A 20,619-nucleotide genomic window follows, 5' to 3' on the forward strand; every position below is an offset into this window, starting at 1 on the left:
CTCGGGATTGCGGGAGGGGGAAGAAATGGGAGGGGGTCAAGGGACCTTCTCCTCCACATACTCAGGAGCGCACAGCCTCCCTCTTCCCCGCCGCCGCCGCCACCACCGTGGCATTTTCTGCAAGCAGAGGACAACCGGCTGCAGAGCCTCTTTGAACTTTCCCGGCCGTCATTGTTTTGACGCTCGAGAAGGTCTTGGGATACTCTTGGAGCGGCTCTGACGTTTTCGCCTCAGTCGTCGCGTCTGACTGGCTTCGCTACCCGGGGCCGAGAGGGGGCTGGGACGGGGAATGCATCCTGGGCGGGAACCGGGGGAACCCCCCCCCCCCCTTTTTTTGAAACCCCCCTCGCCTTTGTAGTCTCGGTTCAAGTCAAGGGTGTCCGATTTCGGGCCCCGGCGGCGATCAGAGTCCCTCCCGCGCCACCTCCCCGACCCCTCCTCCTCCTGCCGCTGGAAGGGGAAATATGAAGGGGAGTTGCTGGTGCCGCAGCCGCCTCAGCTCCGCGAGGAGGAGAAAGAGCCGCAGGAGGAGACGCGCAGAGGAGGACGCGAGCGACCACAGGGCGGCTGCAGCTGGCCAAGGCGGGATCTGAGCAGGAGGCGCGGAGGAGCCCGGGACGCCTCGGCGCACGCCCCGAACGGCTCTGCTCCACGCCGGAGCCCGCGGTCGCCGGGGGAAGCTGCGCCGGCTCTGCCGTCTGCCCTTGCCGCTCGCCCCCCAGCCCAGAAAGAAGCCGCCCTCCTCGAGGATTTTAATTCGGGCGAGGGGATCCGGCGGCTCTCGAGCGCGCCCTTCATCCTTCCCCGGGATTGCTGCTGGGACGTCGAGGAGCCTCCACGCTTCCGAAAAAGAAAGCAAAGAGGAAAGGAAGCGGTGGGGTGGGGGGAGAGAAGAGGCTCTGCGTGGAGGCGGCGTTGGAGAGCTGGACATGTCCCGTCCCTGCTGCAGCCTGGTTAGATACCTGTTCCTAGCCCTGCTGTTGCACGGTGAGTGTCGCCGATAGGTCGAAAGGGCGAGCGCATTTGCCGTACAGTTGGTCTCGTCACCACCAGCATCGTTGTGATCGTTACGATGATTGCCCTTTTGCTGTCTCTTCTTAGCCAGCTTTAGGCGAAACTCTGCTCCGAGTCCGGAGCTGTCTCTGGATATCGCCGTGCACCTTGGTAGTGGTGTGACTGGAGGAGTAGTGATCATTATTTAAACATAAGTTCTTTTTTTCTTGCCGTGTTATTGCAGGTGTTGAGCTCTGTGTCACTGTAGGTATATAAGTTGTCGTCGCGGTGCTTTCTGTTTATTAGCATTATTCACTGATATGATGGTGTGACACCAGGGGTTCTCATCTTGGGTAAACTGCAGGAGCAGACTGTTGAAGACTTTTTACAAAGCAGTGTAGTCTGATTTCAGGCTTTAAACAAGGGGCATACAGGGAGGGGTTTCTAAAAGACATACAGAGTTATTGAGAACGGCTTGCAAAATATATATCTTGGATCAATTTAAAAAAAACAGTTCCAGGTGCTGCTGGGGTTATTACTCTTGTCTTGCATTGTAAAAGACCCTTGCCTGGATAGCCCAGGCTAGCCTGAGCTCATCTGTTCTCGGAAGCTAAGCAGGGTCAGTCCTGGCTAGCATTTGGGTGAGAGATCTCCAAGGAATACCAGGGTCATGATGCAGAGGCAGGCAATGGCAAACCACCTCTGAACATCTCTTGCCTTGAAAACCTCACATGGTTGCCTTAAGTCAGCTGTGGTTTGATGTCAAAAAACAACACTGACAGCTTTGTAAAAAACCCAACAGGATAACTATTTAGAGAAAGCCCACTTCATGTATGATCCATATTGTAACCACCATACGGTGCATAGAAGCACAGAACCAGAGAGCGACCATTATACTTAATTTTGCTCTCTTATGAACCCCATAGCCTAACTAAGTGGGCCTCTGCATGCGAGATCTCTTGGAAAGCATCTCAGCCCATAGGCCTGAACCGTTCTGCTGATTTCAGGTGCACCGTGCAGGAATGTAAGGTCTGTGGACTACATTCATGGGATGTGGGGAAAAAACTCCCACTATAAACCTCTACCTGTGCTAATTGTAGAACGGACAAATAAGAACTTATGACTGGATCAGACCAAGGGTCTGTTTGATGAAGTATGTTGTTAGGTGCAGTGTCCAAGCAGGTGCTTTCAGGAAGCCAAGTGAAAACATGAAGACAACAGGAACATTTGTTGTTTACATTCCAGTTGTTGATATTTAGGAGTGTTACTTCCGAGATGAATATTCCACTTAAGCTATCATGTATAATAACTGTTGGCAGTCCATACTTCATGAATTTTCCTTTTAAATATTCTCGTTTAAGGCCATCTGTCTAAAGCAATGGCCATCACCAAAGCTTGAACAGTGAGAAAGTTACGTAGTGTGAATATGTTTGTGTCAGGAGAGAGGGAGAAAAGATTCCCTGTATACTGTCTCCAGGCCCATCATGAGTTTAGAGGCCTCTGTCTTGTCATCTTTTTTTGCTAAACTAAAAACCCTCAAATATGGTAGTAGTTCCTCATATGTAAGGTTGTCCTTTTCCCCACCTTTCCAGCTGTACTTCTTTTTTTTTAAGATGGGAGCTTTCAGAACTGTACCTAGTATTCAAATGTTGTCAGACCTTAGACTTTCTACACCAAATGTACATCATTACAGATTTATGTACATTGCTCACTGTGAAAAGATTCCCTTAGAAGTCCTTAATAGTTTGCTTTGGGTTTAACCTGAATTATTTGCTATCATTTGCAGGTTAGGATACCTCACAAACAACTCCAGATCACTTATGAATAAATAGCAGTGATCCCTGGGAGGCCCTTCTTACTTCCCTCATTGTGGAAGCTTTTTCTTTATTCTTACCCTTGGGTCTGTTCTTTTCCCAATCACGAGTCTGTAAGAAGACCCATCATCTTATTTCATAACTGCTAAGTTTATTATGGAGCCCTTGGTGACAGCCTTTGCTGAAAACATTTTGGGAGTCCAGATCTATAATGTCTTATATTTCTGTTGCAGAAACCATGCCAATTGCTTCCCAGCAAGGCTTGATCTTCTATATGTTTAACTTTAATGTTTCCCACTCAAGGGTGGTATGTCTCAGAAATGTCTATTGAAAAATTAACCAATAAGAAAGGCTGCCCACTTGTTCCCACCTGCATTGTTCCTGTGTACAGAATCTTATCCAGCAACTTTCCACAAGTGTGAGCAAGTTGCCCTCCCTAGAGTTCTTAGTATGATGATCTTTGGCAAGACTGCTACTGTTTCTTACCTTCTGCACATAGGCGTAATCTTCGTGGGGGCGGCGGGGCTTCAGCCCCCGCCGAAATTTTCAGGAAGGTGCTCAGCCTCCCCCGGGAGCCACCCTTGCTCCTAGCAAAGCAATGCCTCTGGCCCAGCCCCAGCCCCCCCCCCCCTGGAAATTGGAAAGTCTACCCCCTTGCCACATTCTTACACAGCTGACTGGCTTCTCTTCCAAACCTCCAGCACATGGTACATGATCTGGGAGAAAGGTGGGGTAGGACACATTAGTGGCAATCATAAGAAGTAGTTTGTGCCAACATTTGTAGATCTCTCCCCCCCCCCGCAATGACCAGGCTCTGTTGCTGGATGGCTGTCCATCACGAGATCAAGTGGCATCAGCCACTCAGTTGTATTAGCCTAGACAACTAACCACATCACTCCGCACCACAATTCCTCCCCCCCCCCACCCCAAGGAGCAGTTGTGGAAACACAATCTCTTTGAAAACCATATTCTATATTGTTACTATGTTACATGCTTGCTTTTATGTATTATTGGTATTAGAAAATTCAAAAACTGTCCTGTAGGATCCAATAATGTTCATTTAGAATAGATGAATTAATATCTTCCCCTTTGTTTGGAAAACGTTAAGTACACAGATGCCACATGATGAATAATAAAGGCCATGAGCCTCCAGCTTGTCTTTTGAAGACAAAGAGGACTTGCTCATCAAAGGCATTTTTATCCTCCTCCCACAGCCGAACTACAAAATATATAGACTGTATAAATATGTCTGGTTGAGACAGACCTGCCTGGACGCCAAGGTGTACTTTAGACTTCTCTGATCTGGGCGTCTAGGAATCAAAACGGAAGGTTTGAAGTTAGAGGCTAAGTAAGGAGAGAAGGTATAATTACAGGGTTAGTCTCTCAGGCTCATCTGCTTGGAATTACAGAGCTGTTTTAAACTTTGGCTGAAATGTGAAACAAATCAGGGCCAATAGTCAGATCAAACCAGCCTCTGCCAAGAGAACTTGAAAGGGGGAACAAACCCCCACTTCACAGTGTCATCAAATGGGAACATTTTTAAAAAAGGGAAAAAGAAAGCGTCTGCCTGTTGAGGCCATTTATTAACACAAGGATGAAGATTTGTGGTGGAAGACCATTGCCCCCTTGGGCTCAAATAAGGACAGACAGTTGGATATAGTCATTGTGTGTTCTGTGTTTGGTCTTTGAAACTGTTTTTATTCCTAAACTCATTTCATGACACTATTTCATTACAGCAGCACATATTCAGGTATGAGAATATTTAGGCAAACTTTTTAAAAGGATCATTGTCAGTTTAACTTTGTGCATGTACTATTTTCTCATTTATGGCTGTGGAATTTTAATGTTGGGATATAGGTTTTGGGCTGTCTTCTCCCAGCCTTCTTGCCCTGAGTGAATGATCTATATTAAAGCTTCCCTGGTAGAGAGGCCTAACTTTCAGAGAAAGGTTCTACAGCCTCCATTGGGACAATATCAGATTAAAAAGCTACTGCTATATTTAACAACTTTTCCTTAATATATAAACTAAATGTATATTTCTGTTATTTCAACCCACTTCTGTCCTATATGAGGTATATTAAATGCAAAATAGATTACAGCTGTTATTTAAATACTCTAGCGCCATGCTAAGAAACTCCCACAGCACCACTTGCTGTTGATTAAACACTCTTAAGACCAAGCTGTAAAACTGTCATTGCAAAGAGCAGTTGTTGCCATATGAGCCCACTTGTCCTTTGAGATCTTCTGAGTCTTTCCCACTATTCCATTCTGTGGTAGATTGAAGGGGACCTTTGCAGCAAATTAAATGTTGTTCAGTCTGAACTTTCGTTGTTTGAAAAAGTGGGGTAAGGCCCTTCTCTTAAGACAACCAAATACAACTTGTATTTGTATGTATGACGTTTTGACCATGTATGAAGTTTTGACTTTCACCCTAGTCTTTTTTGATATTTTTAATGGCCCAATAAATGAAACAACAATTTATCTCCCTTAATTTTGCCTCATAGAATTTGGGGATTATACAATGAAAATAATTGGCAGTAGATTCTGGAAAGACAAGGAGTATTTCATCACACAACGGTACTTACAAAATCCATAGCCTCTTGTTTAAACGGCTTTACAAATTCATGGCTGTTAATCCTGCTAGCTAAATAGAACTTCCACAGTCAGATGTAATGTATCTTTGAATAACAGCTGCTGGTGGACAAACAGTGGGGACAGGCTGTTGCCTTCATGCTATACTTTTGCATTTTACAGAAGCGCCTGGTTGTGTATAACAAGTTACTGATCTAAAAGTTTTCTAAACAAATCCAGTTCCATCACCTTTTCCTTCTGCAATGTGTTCTAGACTTTTGTCACTCTCAGTATTTGTGTCCTGGTAATCAAGCATTCCAAACTGAATTGTATTTAAGGCACGATTTTACATATCAGTACTATGTAATGATAGTTTTGGCTATATAACTTCCCAGACTTGGATATATTACTTTGTCTAGGGCAAGCTGAAACTGAAGTGGCCTTTTGGGTCACAGCGATGTACATTGGCTCTTCAACTATTCTAACACCTCACTTCAGCTACCTATCATCATCCATCAAGAGATAACCAAACAATAGCTGAAAAGAAGTGCTGCCAGGCTATTTTGGATCACATAACCATGACTCAGGCAGCTGGACTGCATTTGGAAATCCAGGAGTGTTTTAAATGTGTTTACATAAATAAACATTAAAACTCTTAGCTTACCTTTTTGAAGTCAAGCATTGTTTGCACATGCAATGGAAATATAAAATTAGGTAAAATGTAGCTCAAGTTCAAATTTATATTGCCTCATAAATATCTCTATATTACAGGAATAGACTTTAAAAAAACCCCATGTATTCATTAGCCAAAATGAAACCTGTTGAATGTCAAAGAAGATTTGCAGCTGGAACGTGTCCATTATCATGGTTTTCTTTGCTTATACAAAAAGCCACAAAAGTTTCAGATGTCAAATGCTAAAATCATTCCGTTTCAAAAAGTCTGAGTAATAAGATGAACAATAAAGTGAATTGTAAACAATTTAGCTAATTTATTTTTCAACCCCGTATCACCCTCCCCCAGTCTGGAAATGCTTTGAGTAGCTACACTAGCCTGGTGGCCTTTCCATAAGATCATGGTTTTGTGCAATACGCATTTCTTGCATTTCCGTATGTTTCTCAAGGTAGCTCTTGTGGCAGGAATACTGAGTTTTCACCATTCATACTTCGCAGTATTTGAACCTCATAAGAGGTGAATAATGGCTCGTCACAAATATTTTGTGCTTACAGGATAATTAGAATATTGGTAAAACCTCTCAGTTACTGAATAATTGTAACCTCTCTTGCATAGTGTAGGATATGGTTTAGTATATATAAAAAATAAATGCTTTGAAAAACTGTTGACTGCTATGCAAAGAATCCGAATTCATTACTTCAAAATATTTTAATATGCATTTCATTTAACACTGAGGGGATTCTTAAACTTTCATACAACCTTATGTCTTTGTTATTGACTGTAGTAGTAATTTTTTTATTTATGCATGCTCGCTGTAGACATAAAGCAAAAATAGAAAACTCAGTTGTGTGTGCGCGTGCATGAGTGTTAAGTGCTGTCAAATCGCTTCCAACTTATGGCGACCTGATGAATTAACGACCTCCAAAGTGTCCTATTATTAACAGCCTTGCTCAGGTCTTGGAAACTGAGGGCCCTGGCTTCCTTTATTGAGACCATCCATCTCATGTTGGGCCTTCCTCTTTTCCTGCTGCCTTCAACTTTTCCCAGCATTATTGTCTTTTCCAGTGAGTCTTGTCTTCTCATAATGTGACCAAAGTACAATAGTTTCTATTTTAACTTCTAGGGACAGTTCAGACTTGATTTAATCTAGAACCCACTTATTTGTCTTTTTGGAGGTCCATGGTGTCCACAAAACTCTCCTCCAACACCACATTTCTAATAAATCAACTTTCTTCCTGTTAGTTTTCTTCATTGTCCAGCTTTCACACCCCTACATACCGTGGTTGGCCGAAAATAAGACACTGTCTTATATTTATTTTTTCTCAAGAAGACACACTAGGGCTTATTTTTTGGGTAGGTCTTATTTTAGGGGAAACAGGGTAGTAACAGGGAATACTGTAGGATGAATTATCTTCATCATGGTTGCCAGCGACACATCCTTACACTTAAGGATCCTGTTTAGGTCCTTTTTTGTCATCTTGATGTTCAGCTGTAAACCTACTTTGGCACTTTTTGCTTTAACCTTCATCAGGAATTGTGTCAAGTCTTCACTGTTTTCTGCCAGTAATACAGTGTCATCTGCATAAAACAAATGGTTAATGTTCCTTCCACCAGTTTTCACTCCACCTTCATCTAAATTACTCCACTTTTCCTTATGAGATGTACGTCATATAGATTGAACAAATAGGGAGATAGAATACATCCTTGTCTGACACCTGTGCCAACTGGAAACCATTCTGTTTCTCCATATTCTATCCTAACCATAGCCTTTTGTCCAGAGTATAGATTGCACATCAAAACAATCAGATATTGTGGCACATCTGTTTCTTTTAAAACGCAACACTGCTTTTTATGATCCACACAGTGAGAAGCTTTGCTATAATCTATGAAACACAATCTATTTTTTCTTCTGAAAGTCTCTCATATGATCTAGTAACCAATGTAAATTTGCATATGGTGTCTAATGCTTCTTCCTTTCTGAATCTTGCTCCATATTTGGTAACAGTCTTTGTAAGATTATGAGTATCGCTTTACTCACATGAGAAATTAAGGTGATGGTCTAATAGCTGCTGCACTCTTTGACATCTCCTTTTTTCTGAACTGGAATAGAGACTGAAATAAAGATTTCAATGGATTCCGTTTCTGTGGCTTGAAATAACAGTATTGATATCCCATCTGCCCTCGTGATTTGTTTCTCCCCATTGCTTTGAGTGAAACTTTACTTTCTAAAACTGCAGGTTCTTCTTCAAAAGATGTCTTCTTTGAAGGAGTCTGTCGTGCTTTCATCTCTTCTGTATAGTTCTTCAGTGTATTGTTCCCATTTTTCTTAGTTTTGCCCTGTTCAGTTAATGTACTTCCATGTTGTTCTTTTAGCATGCCTAACCATGCTTTAAATTTATCTTTGATCTCTTGGATCTTGTGGAACAGATCACTTGTTCTTCTATTTTTTGTTCTGTTCTCTTTCTTTACACTGGTTATTATAATAGTTCTCTCTGTCTTTATGTGCCAGTCACGTAGACTTCTGATTCTGTCACCTCTCACTTTTGTTTTTTGTTTGTCTTTAGCAATTTAAAAAGTTTCATCAGTCATACATTGAGGCTTTTCATTTCTTTTGGTTACTGGAATAATTTTTTGTGCATTCTTCCTTGATAATATCTCTTATTTCAACCCATAGTTCTTCCAATTGACATTCACTTGAACTTAGTAATGTAAACCTGTCCTTTACATGGTCTTTAAATTCTTCAGGAATGTTGTTTAGATTGTATTTTGGCACTATGAATGTTTTGGTGTTTTTTCTTCAGCTTTATTCTTCAGCTTAATTTTCAACATTAATAATTCATGGTCTGTACCACAATCAGGAGCTGCGGTGGCTCAAGTGGTTAAGACGCTGAACTGCAGGCTGTGGAAGGTCAGTAGTTCAGCAGTTCAAGACCCGGGTGCCGCAAGACGGGGTGAGCTCCTGTCTCTAGTTCCAGCTCCTGCCAACCTAGCAGTTCGAAAGCAAGAAATTGCAAGTAGATAAATAGGTACCACTTCGGTGGGAAGGTAACAGCGTTCCGTGCACCTTGGTGTTTAGTCATGCCGGCCACATGACCACGGAAACGTCTTTGGACAGTGCTAGCTCTTCGGTTTTGAAACGGAGATGAGCACCACAACCCTAGAGTCGGATTCGACTGGCTTTCGAGCAAGGGAACCTTTACCTTTACCTACCACAATCAGCTCTTGGTCCTATTTTAGTAGCCAGAATAGAGCTTCTCTATCTTCTGCTTCTGATTATTTAATCTATTTGATTTCTGTATTGGCCATCCAGTGATATCCAAGTACAGGGCTCTTTTTAGAGCCTAGCAGGAACTCATTAGCATAATAGGCCACACCCAACAGCAGGAACTCATTAGCATATTGGGCCACACCCCTGACTGCACAGCTCATTAGCACATTAGGCCGCACCCCCATGTTACCAGAAGTGTGGTTATCCAGCTACACCCATCTTTTGCTTGTTATTCTGTTTACCTTGTTTGTTGTCAAAACCCAGGGCTTTTTTGTAGCAGGAACTCCTTTGCATGTTAGGCCACACACCCGTAATGTAGCCAATCCTAATGAGTTCCTGCTGTTGGGTGTGGCCTATTATGCTAATGAGTTCCTGCTGGGCGTGGCCAACTTGGGAGCCAGCCAGAACTCCGTTACTGTGCGTTCCTGCCCTGTCCAAGTATACAAAATCATCTGTTCAGTTGCCTGAAACGTTTTTTGGGGAAAAACAACTTGTTGCCTTTACAGAATTTTATGAATCCTTCCTCTGCTTCATTTTGTGTTCCCAGCCCAAATCTTCTGACAATATTTGATTGTACTCTGTTTCCTACTGTTGCGTTCAAGTCATTATCAGCACATCTTGTTTAGGTGGGTGATCAACTTCTTCCTGGACACTTGCATAGAAGCTTTTTGTTTCTTCTCCTTTTGCATATGTAGTTGGGGCATACACTTGAATGTGTTGGCAGAGTTTAAGTATGCAAAGAAAGTGTAGCACTGACTGACTAGAGAAAAATAAGTGGGTTTATTTAAAGAAGAACAGACAATAACAAGAAAGAAGCTCTGTAGGAGCAGAAAGTCTCTAGAAGAGCCAGTCAGGAAACAGTCCCTAATCTAGCTATGCTAACTACCAGACCTTCAGCTGTCCCCCTGTAGGGGGATCTTCAGATCTTCTTCATAAGGCTGCACTATAGACCTTGCATATTCCAACAGAATGATGGCTGTCTTGTTAGGCTTTCTCTGAAGCCTGACTGATATTATTTTTGCAGTTGTGTCATTAAGGAAAGTGTTGTCATAGATGTCCACAGCTCTTCCCCAGTAGCTTATTGAGTGCCATCTGGCCTGGGGTTGGGGGGGACAACTCTCTTCTAGCACTATATCTTTTTTCATTTTGGATAGTCTCATCAGCACAAGAGTTCCAATGGTGATGAGGGCAAAGGAATCCTGGAATGGTATCTACTGGGCAGCAGGTGTAGTGGAAGGTGAGAATGGCGGAAGATCAGGGTAGTGGCACTTCAGTTAACCCTGGTCAGTTCTGTGCAGAAGAAGGCAATGGTAGACCACTTCTGTTAAGTATGCAACTCAACAACGAAGTAAGTACAAAGTGAATCAGCTTTATTTGAGAACGAGAACTTCCAAAGATCACACAGCATCAGACGACACGACAACACACACAGAACAACGGTGGAGCATAGCTCCTTTTAAACTCTCCCGGGCTGGTGTAGCCACGCCCTCACATAGTTAAGGTCCAATCGTATTACAGAGATAACAACCAATAAACGCAGTTCCCTCCAGCACAGTTCTCTTACATTTGATTAGTTTACTGTCAGTTGCGTCCAAATTATATAGTAGTCATCTAAAAAATAAACTTGAAGATCAAGTTATAGAGAACAATTTAATTCATCCCCTACAAATTGGATTCAAAAAAGAGCACTCAACTATTGAACACTGCCAAACTTTATACACCCTGGCCTCTTCGGCGGTTAGGGGCCCCACAAAGGCCCTGTATGCTGCGTTTATCGATCTAGCAGCAGCCTTTGATTCTCTAGACAGAGGCAGACTGGCTGGCTGGCTGATGTCTGAGTGGTCACTGTCTTGAGTGGGAATTAGTCCACACTCAGGTTCTATGGAGGGCTCTGCAACACTCACCTCCTGGACTGGAGACCCTCGCTGCTCACCTTCTGGGTGAGGGATTGAGTCAGGTTCGGTGCTGGACTCGAGACTGGAGTCAGCCCACCTCTGCCTGAGCTGATCTACGTGCCACTGCAGTTTCCTGCCATCTGCAAGCTGCGCCACGTACATATGGGTACCCAGAATGTCTGAGATTATGGCGGAAAGCCAAAAGTGACCCTCAGCGTAATTCTGCACAAACACTTTGTCTCCCTGATTGAAAGTGCGCGGCAACTCTTGGACTTCACCTCTGGGGGGTCTAGATTCGGTCAGGTCTGGATGGAGCCTGTCTAACAGGGTTGTTAGCCGGCGTCCCATCAGAAGCTCAGCCAGGCTCCTTCCAGTTGCAGTGCAAGGTGTAATATGCTGCCACAAAAGGAAGGAGGTCAGCTTCTGCCCCCAGTCCCCGGGACCCAACTTTTTCAAGGCCTCTTTCGTCGTCCGAACCATCCGTTCGGCCTGCTCATTTGTAGCCAGATGGAATGGAGCAGACGTTACATGCCTGATAACGTTAGCAGACAAAAAATTCTCAAATTCCCCAGAGGTAAATTGATGCCCGTTGTCTGATACCAGAACATCTGGCAAACCATGGGTTGCAAAAACCCGACGCAATACATTTATCACTGCGGTTGATGTAGTAACACACATATTGAACACTTCCAGCCATTTGAGAAGGCATCAACAATAATAAAAAACATTTGCCCTTGAAACGGGCCGGCAAAATCTACATGTAGCCTGGACCAAGGCTTGCTAGTAGTTTCCCAATGCTGAACCAGGGCTTGAGGTGGGTCAGGTCTGGACTGCTGGCAGATCATGCAGTGCCGGACCCAGTCCTCAATGTCGATCTGGGCATAGGCCACCCCCTCCAAACCCAGTTAAGGACACGGGAGAGGGTAGAGTCCTTAACTGACGCAGCAACAATGTCCGAAGAGTGGACCGGAGGCTGAGGCAGTTCGTCAATTGCCAGCACTTCAAACGCTGGCGCCAGATCGATGTCCGTTTGTGGCAGAGGGCAGCAGCTAAGAGTTTCCGCATGTCCAATTGCCTTGCCAGGACAGTGCTCGAGGTCAAAGTCATAGGCTGCCAGAAAAACAGCCCACCGCAACATGCGGGCCAAAATAACTGTTGGCATTTGGCGGTCTGGTGCAAACAGGCCCAGCAGCGGCTTGTGGTCCGTGACAAGGAGGAACCAGCGGCCATAAACAAATTCATGGCATTTTTTAATTCCTGCCACCAAAGCCAGGCCCTCCTTGTCGATTTGGGCATAGTTTTTTTTCTGCAGCCGTTAGAGACCGCAAGTAGTAGACGATTGGAGCCCTCCTTGTCGATTTGGGCATAGTTTTTTTCTGCAGCCGTTGGGGCCCGCAAGTAGTAGACGATTGGAGCCTCTCACCCATCCACCATGACGTGGCTCAAAACCACGCCAACCCCGTACGGGGAAGCGTCGGCTGCCAAAACCAACAGTTTGTCCTCGTCGAAATGCGTTAATACAGTGTTTGAGGACAACAGCTCCTTTACAGCACAGAACGCCTGTTCTTGCCTCAGCCCCCACACCCATTCCACCCCTTTGTGCAGCAGGGCATGCAATGGGTTCGGCTATGGAGGTTTTGTGAGGCAAAAATGAGTGATAGAAATTCACAATGCCTAGGAATGACTGCAGCTCGTTTTTGGAAGTAGGCCGGGGGGCGTCTTGGATAGCCGAGACCTTATCCGCCGTTGGGTGCACACCTTGTTCATCAATCAGGAAACCAAGAAATTCGACCTCAGATACCCCAATATGACACTTTGACTTTTTTACTCTGAGGCCTGCCTCTTTAAAACGATCCAGTAAAACACTCCAGTACAGACCTGAGGCGATTAAGTAACTCTGACTCATTTGACCCTGCAGTGAGCACGTCGTCGAAGTATGGGATGACATTTGGCAACCCTCATAGGAGACCTTCCATAAGACCCTGGAATATACCAGGGGCGACATTTACCCCAAACTGTAAATGTTTTACTCGGAATGCACCCCTATGAGTAACAATCGTTTGGGCTTCAGCAGCTTGAGCATCCACAGGCAACTACTGATAAGCCTGTGCTAGATCGAGTTTCGTGAATACCTTCCCCCCCCCAAGGGAAGCCAACACGTGGCTGATTACAGGCACCGGGTAAGAATGTTGTTGCAGAGCTTTACTGATCGTACACTTGTAATCAGCACATATACGTACAGTTCCATCAGATTTTACAGGCGTTACAATCGGGGTCTCCCATTTACCGTATGGCACAGGTTCAAGAATACCTTGGACTATGAGCTTGTCCAGTTCCGCCTCTATTTTAGCCTTCATGGCTATTAGAACCTTTCTATACCTTAGGCGGATAGGTAACACAGAGGGATCCAGGTCGAACCTCGCAGGCAGACCTGTATACTGACCCACACCTTCCCCAAAAACCTCTGGGAACTCGTCATAAATGCAATTCCCTTTATTTGCACACACCTTGTTAACACCGGTTACAGCAATACCCAGAGGTTGGAACCAATCCAGGCCCAGCAAACTGGCCCGGTTACCCTCAGGAAACAAGAGGGACAACTGTACCCTGCGACCCTTGAACTCCACCTCAAAACTGGCCTGGCCGGCTAGTGGAATGTGCTGCCTCTGGAAATCAGAGAGGTGCGCCGTGGACAAGGTCAAATGGCGGTGGCTCCGTCGCGGAAACAAACGTTGCCAAGTCTGCGATGAAATGATGGTCAGTGCGGAACCAGAGTCAACCTCCATGTCGCAGGGGACTCCATCTAGGCGAACGGTGACCAGGATCTTTTTGTTGATGCTTTCTCCAGTGTTCAGAACGGTAACGGTACAGCTGCAGGAGTCGGTCTGGTGGCAGTCGGCGGATCGTGTGCTTTCGGTGCCTTGAACCTTAGGCCTTGCAGTAGGAGATGACGGTGGCGATTTCTTCTTGGGCCGGCAGACCCTGGCCAGATGACCTCGTTTCCTGCAGGCACGACAGATGACATCTCGCGCCCAACAGAGGTCTCACTCGTGACTGGCGCCGCAGCCAGCGCAAGTGCGCCATGGTGCAGGTTTCAGTGGGGTCCGCTTCTGACATGTTGCTTGTGTGCGATGGATGTCCTCTGTCTCTCCCTCGGAACTGCTGGTCAATTGGTGGTGTACAGCCTGGTCCTTCCCGGCCCAGACATGGCGCCGACAGACCTCTCGCATCAACCTCTTGGCCGCTTCGGCGGCGACAGCCTCCGCGTAGGCCACTTTGTAGGTGATCACAGTTTTTGTGAACAAGCATTGTTGAAGCCTCTCGTCACAGAGGCCGCATATGAGACGGTCGAGTAACACTTCTTTATGGTTGGCGAAGTTGCAGGGCCGGGCTGCCTTCCGCAGGGCGGTCATGTACTCAGCGATGGACTCGGTTGGGCCCTGGCTTTACTTGTAGTACGCATGTCGACAAGCTATTTGGGACAGCTGTGACGAGAAGTGAGCCTTCAGCTTGTCCGTGATGACCTTCAAGGTCGCCGTCTGGATGTTGGTTGGTGCAACCAGGGACCGGGCGACATCGAAGATGGTTTTGCCGCATGAGCTGAGCAGCGCTGCCTTCTTCCGTGCCTCGTCTACGATCTGGTTGGCTTGCAAGTGGGACTCGAACCTGGACAGGTACGAGTCCCAGTCTTCCGTTCCTGGTTTGTATGCCTCGAACGCCGGGTTGATGGCCATTTCAGCAGTTGGTGCAGCCACAACGACTAGTGGTGCCTCAGCTGGTTCGGCCGGATGTGTGTCTCTGTTGTCGCGTCAGTTCAGCAGGGCTGCCTACCCGCTCTTGTATCCCATCCTCGTCGCCAATTGTTAAGTATGCAACTCAACAATGAACTAAGTACAAAGTGAATCAGCTTTATTTGAGAACAAGAACTTCCAAAGATCACACAGCATCAGACGACACGACAACACACACAGAACAACAGTGGAGTATAGCTCCTTTTAAACTCTCCCGGGCTGGTGTAGCCACGCCCTCACATAGTTAAGGTCCAATCATATTACAGAGATAACAACTAATAAACACAGTTCCTCCAGCACAGTTCTCTTACATTTGATTGGTTACTGAACATGCTTCAGCCAATAGTGTTGTTTCAGATTACAATCCGGCTGAGGTCTCAAGTTTAACATGGGATTTGATAGAGTGAAGACACAACAACTTCTGATAATCTCTTATCTTGAAAACCCTATGATGAGCCTGAATTGTACGAACAATGGCCTAAATCCAGAGATAAGCACAGGATGTTCCATATAAAGGTGAAAATCATGGTCACAATACAATATATGGGAGTGGTGGTGTAGGCAGTTCAACGCCTGCATTAACAACACTAGCGAACAGCCACTATGGCTGTTCGAGACCCACCATGGCCGGGGTGAGCTCCTGGCCCAAGTCCCAGCTCCCGCCCACCCAGCGGCTCGAAAGCGTAACCACAAGTAGACAAATGGGTACCTGCCGTAGGTTGGCAGGGGGCACCCTCCCTCCTGATGGTGTGCCAGGAGTGTTGGCAGCGGTGGCAGTGATATGGCGGCGGAGCAGAGGCGACCTGTGGATGCGGCGGCGACAGAGACCGGATGGAGGCGGAGCTACGGCGGCGTGACAGCGGCGTGACGATGCAGTGCAGCGGAGCCTAAGGGACAAAGGCCGGAACTGCAATCTGTAGCCGCCGCGCGCTGGAGGAGTCCATCAGGAGCCTGCCAGGAGATGTCGTTGACCCATCCTAAGGCGCCAGGAAGAAACAACGGAAGCCTGCCCGTGGAATACAACAGGACTGCGCCGCTCGGGTGTCGATAGGTAGCCCCTCCCCCAGTCGAATTGTGGCCCTAGGATAGGAACTAATTAGGCACTTAGGCCATATACCTGTAAACCGCCCAGAGACCCTCAGGTAAAGGGCGGTATACAAATCGAAGATAGAAATAAATAAATAAATATATAAATACAGTAATAATTGTGGTGGTCTCTGATTTTAAGACCTATATCTCAAAAATGTATAGGGAAGGTGCATCCGCATCTGCATTTGGTTTAGATGTGCAATTGATAATTTTCCAGTTGTCTGTTATGAGCCATCATTCACTTTCATAAGGGAAAGACTTCTGTTGGATTCAATGGGAGAAAGAAGAGAGGCCGCACTCACAGACAGAGCTGGAGAGGGACAAAACCTCCTTATTTTAGTTACCCAGTTATCAAGGAGGAAGCAAACTTTGTCCTCAACACACTCACTCATATGCACTTAAAAAAACAAAACAAAACCAGTGGCTTCAATATTCTGCTCTCTGGATGTCATCCTCTTCTGGCTAATTTAGCGACCAGTTCTGCAAGACTTTACTCCTTTTGATGTTCACAGTGACTAAAGCTGAAAACAAACATCTGCTTTGCAGTGAGACATAATAGTCTGTAGTGGAACTGTATACCGTTTGCCATGTGGTTAGGTTATCTAGCAGTTTCCACATCAAAAGATAATCCTAACGTATATTTACTTAATTGTGTAGGGTAACTGACTAGATAAGTATTCTTAATCTAAGTCAATTGTGTTTTATCTTTTGGAACTTTTAAAGCTCCTGACAAGTTTCCACCTGCAAAGTTTGTTGCAGAGACAAAATCATCATGTTCATATTGTCATTACATTTAATGCTCATAAGTTATACTTGGCTTTCACTTCTATGGAGCCAAAATTGAACAAAGTATTTACTTTGGCGTAAATCAGAAGAAATACTGACTAATGAAATCTCAGGGTACGTAAACTAGTAATCCATCTAAATGCACCGTACATCTTGTCTCTACCTGCATCCTTGTGTATACTTTAATAACAGTCTTAATATATTTAATATAATCTCATGTATACTTTAAATTTAATACCAGATGAGATTTTTGACAGTTTTCAGTTTTTAAATGGAAATTCTGTAACTAACGTTGGGAAGGCCAGCAGCGCTTTAGAGAGCAACAGGTTTTTGCTCTTATACAAGGATATGTATAAACGTTTGAGAGTCAAAACTCCCTTTATCAAAACACCCTTTATCAGCTTTGACTCTCAAAAGCTTATATCTTGAAAATCTTGATGGTTTTTGAAGTGCTACTGGGCTCAAATCTAGCTTTTCTACTGCAGACCAGGACATCTGCCCTCTGAAACTAATACCCTCTGAAGCTAATATTGCGAAGTGCTTTAAGACATACATGTTCAATGTGTCTCAGAAAGAAATAAAATTGCTTTCAGGGTATTTTTATGTCAGAAATATACTCCTGTGAGGGATAACAGGAGTTTTCTGCATGTGTGTTAAAATGCAGTAAAGCATACATGGGAAATGATGTAATTTAGACAGCACTTTCATTTGCTCGTACAGCAATGACTTGGGTGAAACTCCTGGAAAATGTCAATATGAACATAGAAGTCATGCTGGATCAGACCAAAGGGCCATCTAGTCCAGCTTCCTGTTTCTTACAATGACCAACCAGATGTCCTATGACAGATGTCCCCCTGTTGTTGACCCTCCCCCCCAAGAAACTGGTATTCAGCCATACACTGCTTCTGAACATGGAGGGTCTGTTTGCCATCATGGCTAATAGCTGCTGGTTGACTCAGACAGTGGGGTAATATGAGACCCCGCCCCATTGGCAAGAACCTTGTAAGAACAAGCAAGCACACATAGGTGTACTGTCCACCCCTCCCAAGGATCCTTGCAATATAAAGGCCTGTCTCCAGGTACATTTCAAGCAAAAAGAACTTCAAGATACCTTCAGTTTTTCATTATTAACAATCTTGTGTAACAAACTTTAACTATTGCACTTCGATAGACGGAAAATGGTTGTTGATATAACGGCAGCAGGCCTACAGTCTCTGTTGAGCTGGTGGCTGCCATTGAACTCAGGAATTTGTGTAAAACTATTCTAACCAAAGCCAAGGATCGTAGGAGGAAAGGGACTGATGTATGCTAAGGTGTTGTGTACATCTGTAGAACAGAAAGCTGCATGCGTATGTGCAACTAGGGAAGGATTCAACATGATCTCCATTTTTTGCCATAATTTTCAATTCATTATGCCAACATATATGTTGGAATTTATTATATCCAATTAGGCAAGTTAGTAGATTGCTTTTATGGGTGCTAGTTAATGAAAGCTTATGCTAGCATAACTATTCTTTTAAGTTGCTATAAGGCTGCAGTTTATTTTTCTGCAAAAGACTAGCATGAATACACTACTAGAATTTTTGTACTGGGTCATGCTTAGATCATGAAGTGAATCAGTATTCAGCTGAATGTATATTTCCACATTTATTTATTTGAAGGAGCATGCATTTTGTATACACATCAGTTGGTTCAGTCCACGCTTATTAGAGTGCGCAGGACCACCTTAAAGAATGCCAGTTCGTGGCATGTAAATCTCTGCAACTACAGATAAAGCCTCTGCTCCCAGTTAATGTTTTACAGGGGAGTCTGTTTTCAACCACGTGACTATAATTCACTAGAGATCATGTGGCAGAACAGTCCTGCTCCAGCCTGCAGGTCCTGTTCCACCCTGCCCTCCAACGTTTTCTCAACACCTGGAGAGATTTTTCTCTCGTTCTCGTAACCGGCCACCATCATCTGACCTTTGTAGGAATTACCCGCTGGGAGGGTCAGGACTTACAGCTTCTCTTCCAAGTTCTGAGGCCTCGCCTCTGCGTCTCCCACTGCCCAGCGCCTGGTCACCACTGGGACAGTTTACTGCCTTGTGCGCCCCTGGAGGAGTAGCCACTTGCCAACTGACTGCCTTCCCCCTGGTGCTCCTTTTTTTTTTTTTTTGTATAAATATTTTATTGACTCCCCTAAAAAGGGGAGGAGTTTCGCTTAAAAAGAAAGATAAGGAGGGTATATAGTGGGAGGAAGAGAAAGCTGAGTGATGTATTAACTGTTAGATTAAACTGTTAGTAATGTCCAATCATCAAAGGCTTCTTCTGCGTGTTGTCAAACATCTTTTTTCCATTCCAGTTACTTTCTATGTTAATTTGTTAGTAATGTTCCTTTGAATTTCTGTTAAAAAGTCTCTTCAGGGCACATTCAGAACCGCTTCTTTAACGCGCTGGTTACTTTTCCCCTCTCAGTGACGGGAGGGGCTTCCTCTGTTTTTCTCTTGCCTCCGGCTTCTTCCCCTCCTCCTTCGGGTCGCTGTTAACTCTTTCAGTTCCTGTGCTGTAAGCCGTCTTCCTTTCATGCCATGCCCGGAGATCTCCAGCTTTGAGAATGGTATTAATTTCAATTTCGCTTTTATCCGCTCCCAATCCCCTTCGCTGGATTCTCCTCTTCAATTGTTGACTTTTATAAGCGCTCATGAGGCACTTTTCGCTGTCACAATTCAAGCTTTTCTTTTCCTTCACAATCCCCGTTGGATTCATAGCCATACACAGTCCAAATATTAAACAGCCGGCACTCACGTTGACACAAACGCCCAGACGGAAGTCCCTCCCTTCTCCCCCGCTTGTCTTTACCCAGCTCCGACATCTTGTTTTTTTATTTTTAGTAAAGTTTTTAAAATGCGCTCCAGGGAAACAAAACCTCTTGCTTATTTTCAAGTACATCAAAGGAAAACATCACTATTCGCTCAGTCCATTCCCCCCCTCTTTTCTTTTTTTTCTTTCTCGCTTATAGAGGATTAATCTCCTCATTTTCCGCTGAAGGGGGGGGGGAAAACGTTCTTAGTTCATTTTCTCTGTATTTTGACAACTCACAGTTACGCCAGTCTTTTCTTTTCCATTTTTTTTCCCGCTTCATCACTCGGTGACGCCCGGTGGTTCCGCTAAACCCCGTAAAACGGGGTCGCTCACGCAGCAAGGTCCAAAGGGGCAGGGCATGGCGAGAGTCTCAATCTCCGATCTCTCGACCGAAAGAGAGACTCCCCCCTGGAACGCCCTAAAGCGCCCCCCTGGTGCTCCTTTTAAAATAGCGTGTCCAAGATGGTGGGGGTCTTTGTGGTACAGAGAACCACTACCAGGATCAAAAGTTATAAAGTATTTATTAAAAAGAAAATGTTTATAGGCATACTCTTAGCACAGCACCAGACTGAGCAAGGGATTCAAAAGAAAAAGGTAAAACCCAATTCCTCTGTCCCTCCCTCTATACATGCCCTATCTGTTGCTAAATGTCTTACCTTGCAGCTTCCTTCAGTTGTTCAGGCCAGCACATGGCAATGGCTGCCTCCTCCAGACGCATTAAGAGTTCTGTCTGCTCTGATGGACTCAGCACAAAAGAGATACCTTCCTCCTTGCTTCTGGGAGTTTTATCTTCTCTCCCACTGAGCCAGTCAGGCCAGGTCAAATAAGCTTTTCCTGAAGTCTCCAGAATGTTCTTCCTGAAGTCTTTCTGGTTTTAATTCCTACAGATCTCTGTT

The 20,619-nt window shown here is 44.9% G+C and overlaps 1 protein-coding gene across 1 annotated transcript in view; it reads left to right on the forward strand.

Annotated features, from left to right (window-relative positions):
* Nucleotides 1-434: 434 nt before the first annotated feature.
* The window catches only part of APCDD1 (adenomatosis polyposis coli down-regulated 1), a 41,621-nt gene continuing 21,436 nt past the window's right edge, over nt 435-20,619 (forward strand). The window contains exon 1 of the mRNA XM_015406599.1: nt 435-987. Coding sequence (XP_015262085.1) covers nt 930-987 — 58 coding nt within the window. The 5' untranslated portion in view covers nt 435-929. The remainder of the gene's footprint in view (nt 988-20,619) is intronic.

The sequence above is a fragment of the Gekko japonicus genome, unplaced genomic scaffold (assembly GCF_001447785.1).
Source record: "Gekko japonicus isolate JY-2015 unplaced genomic scaffold, Gekko_japonicus_V1.1 scaffold138, whole genome shotgun sequence".
NCBI lineage: Eukaryota > Metazoa > Chordata > Lepidosauria > Squamata > Gekkonidae > Gekko > Gekko japonicus.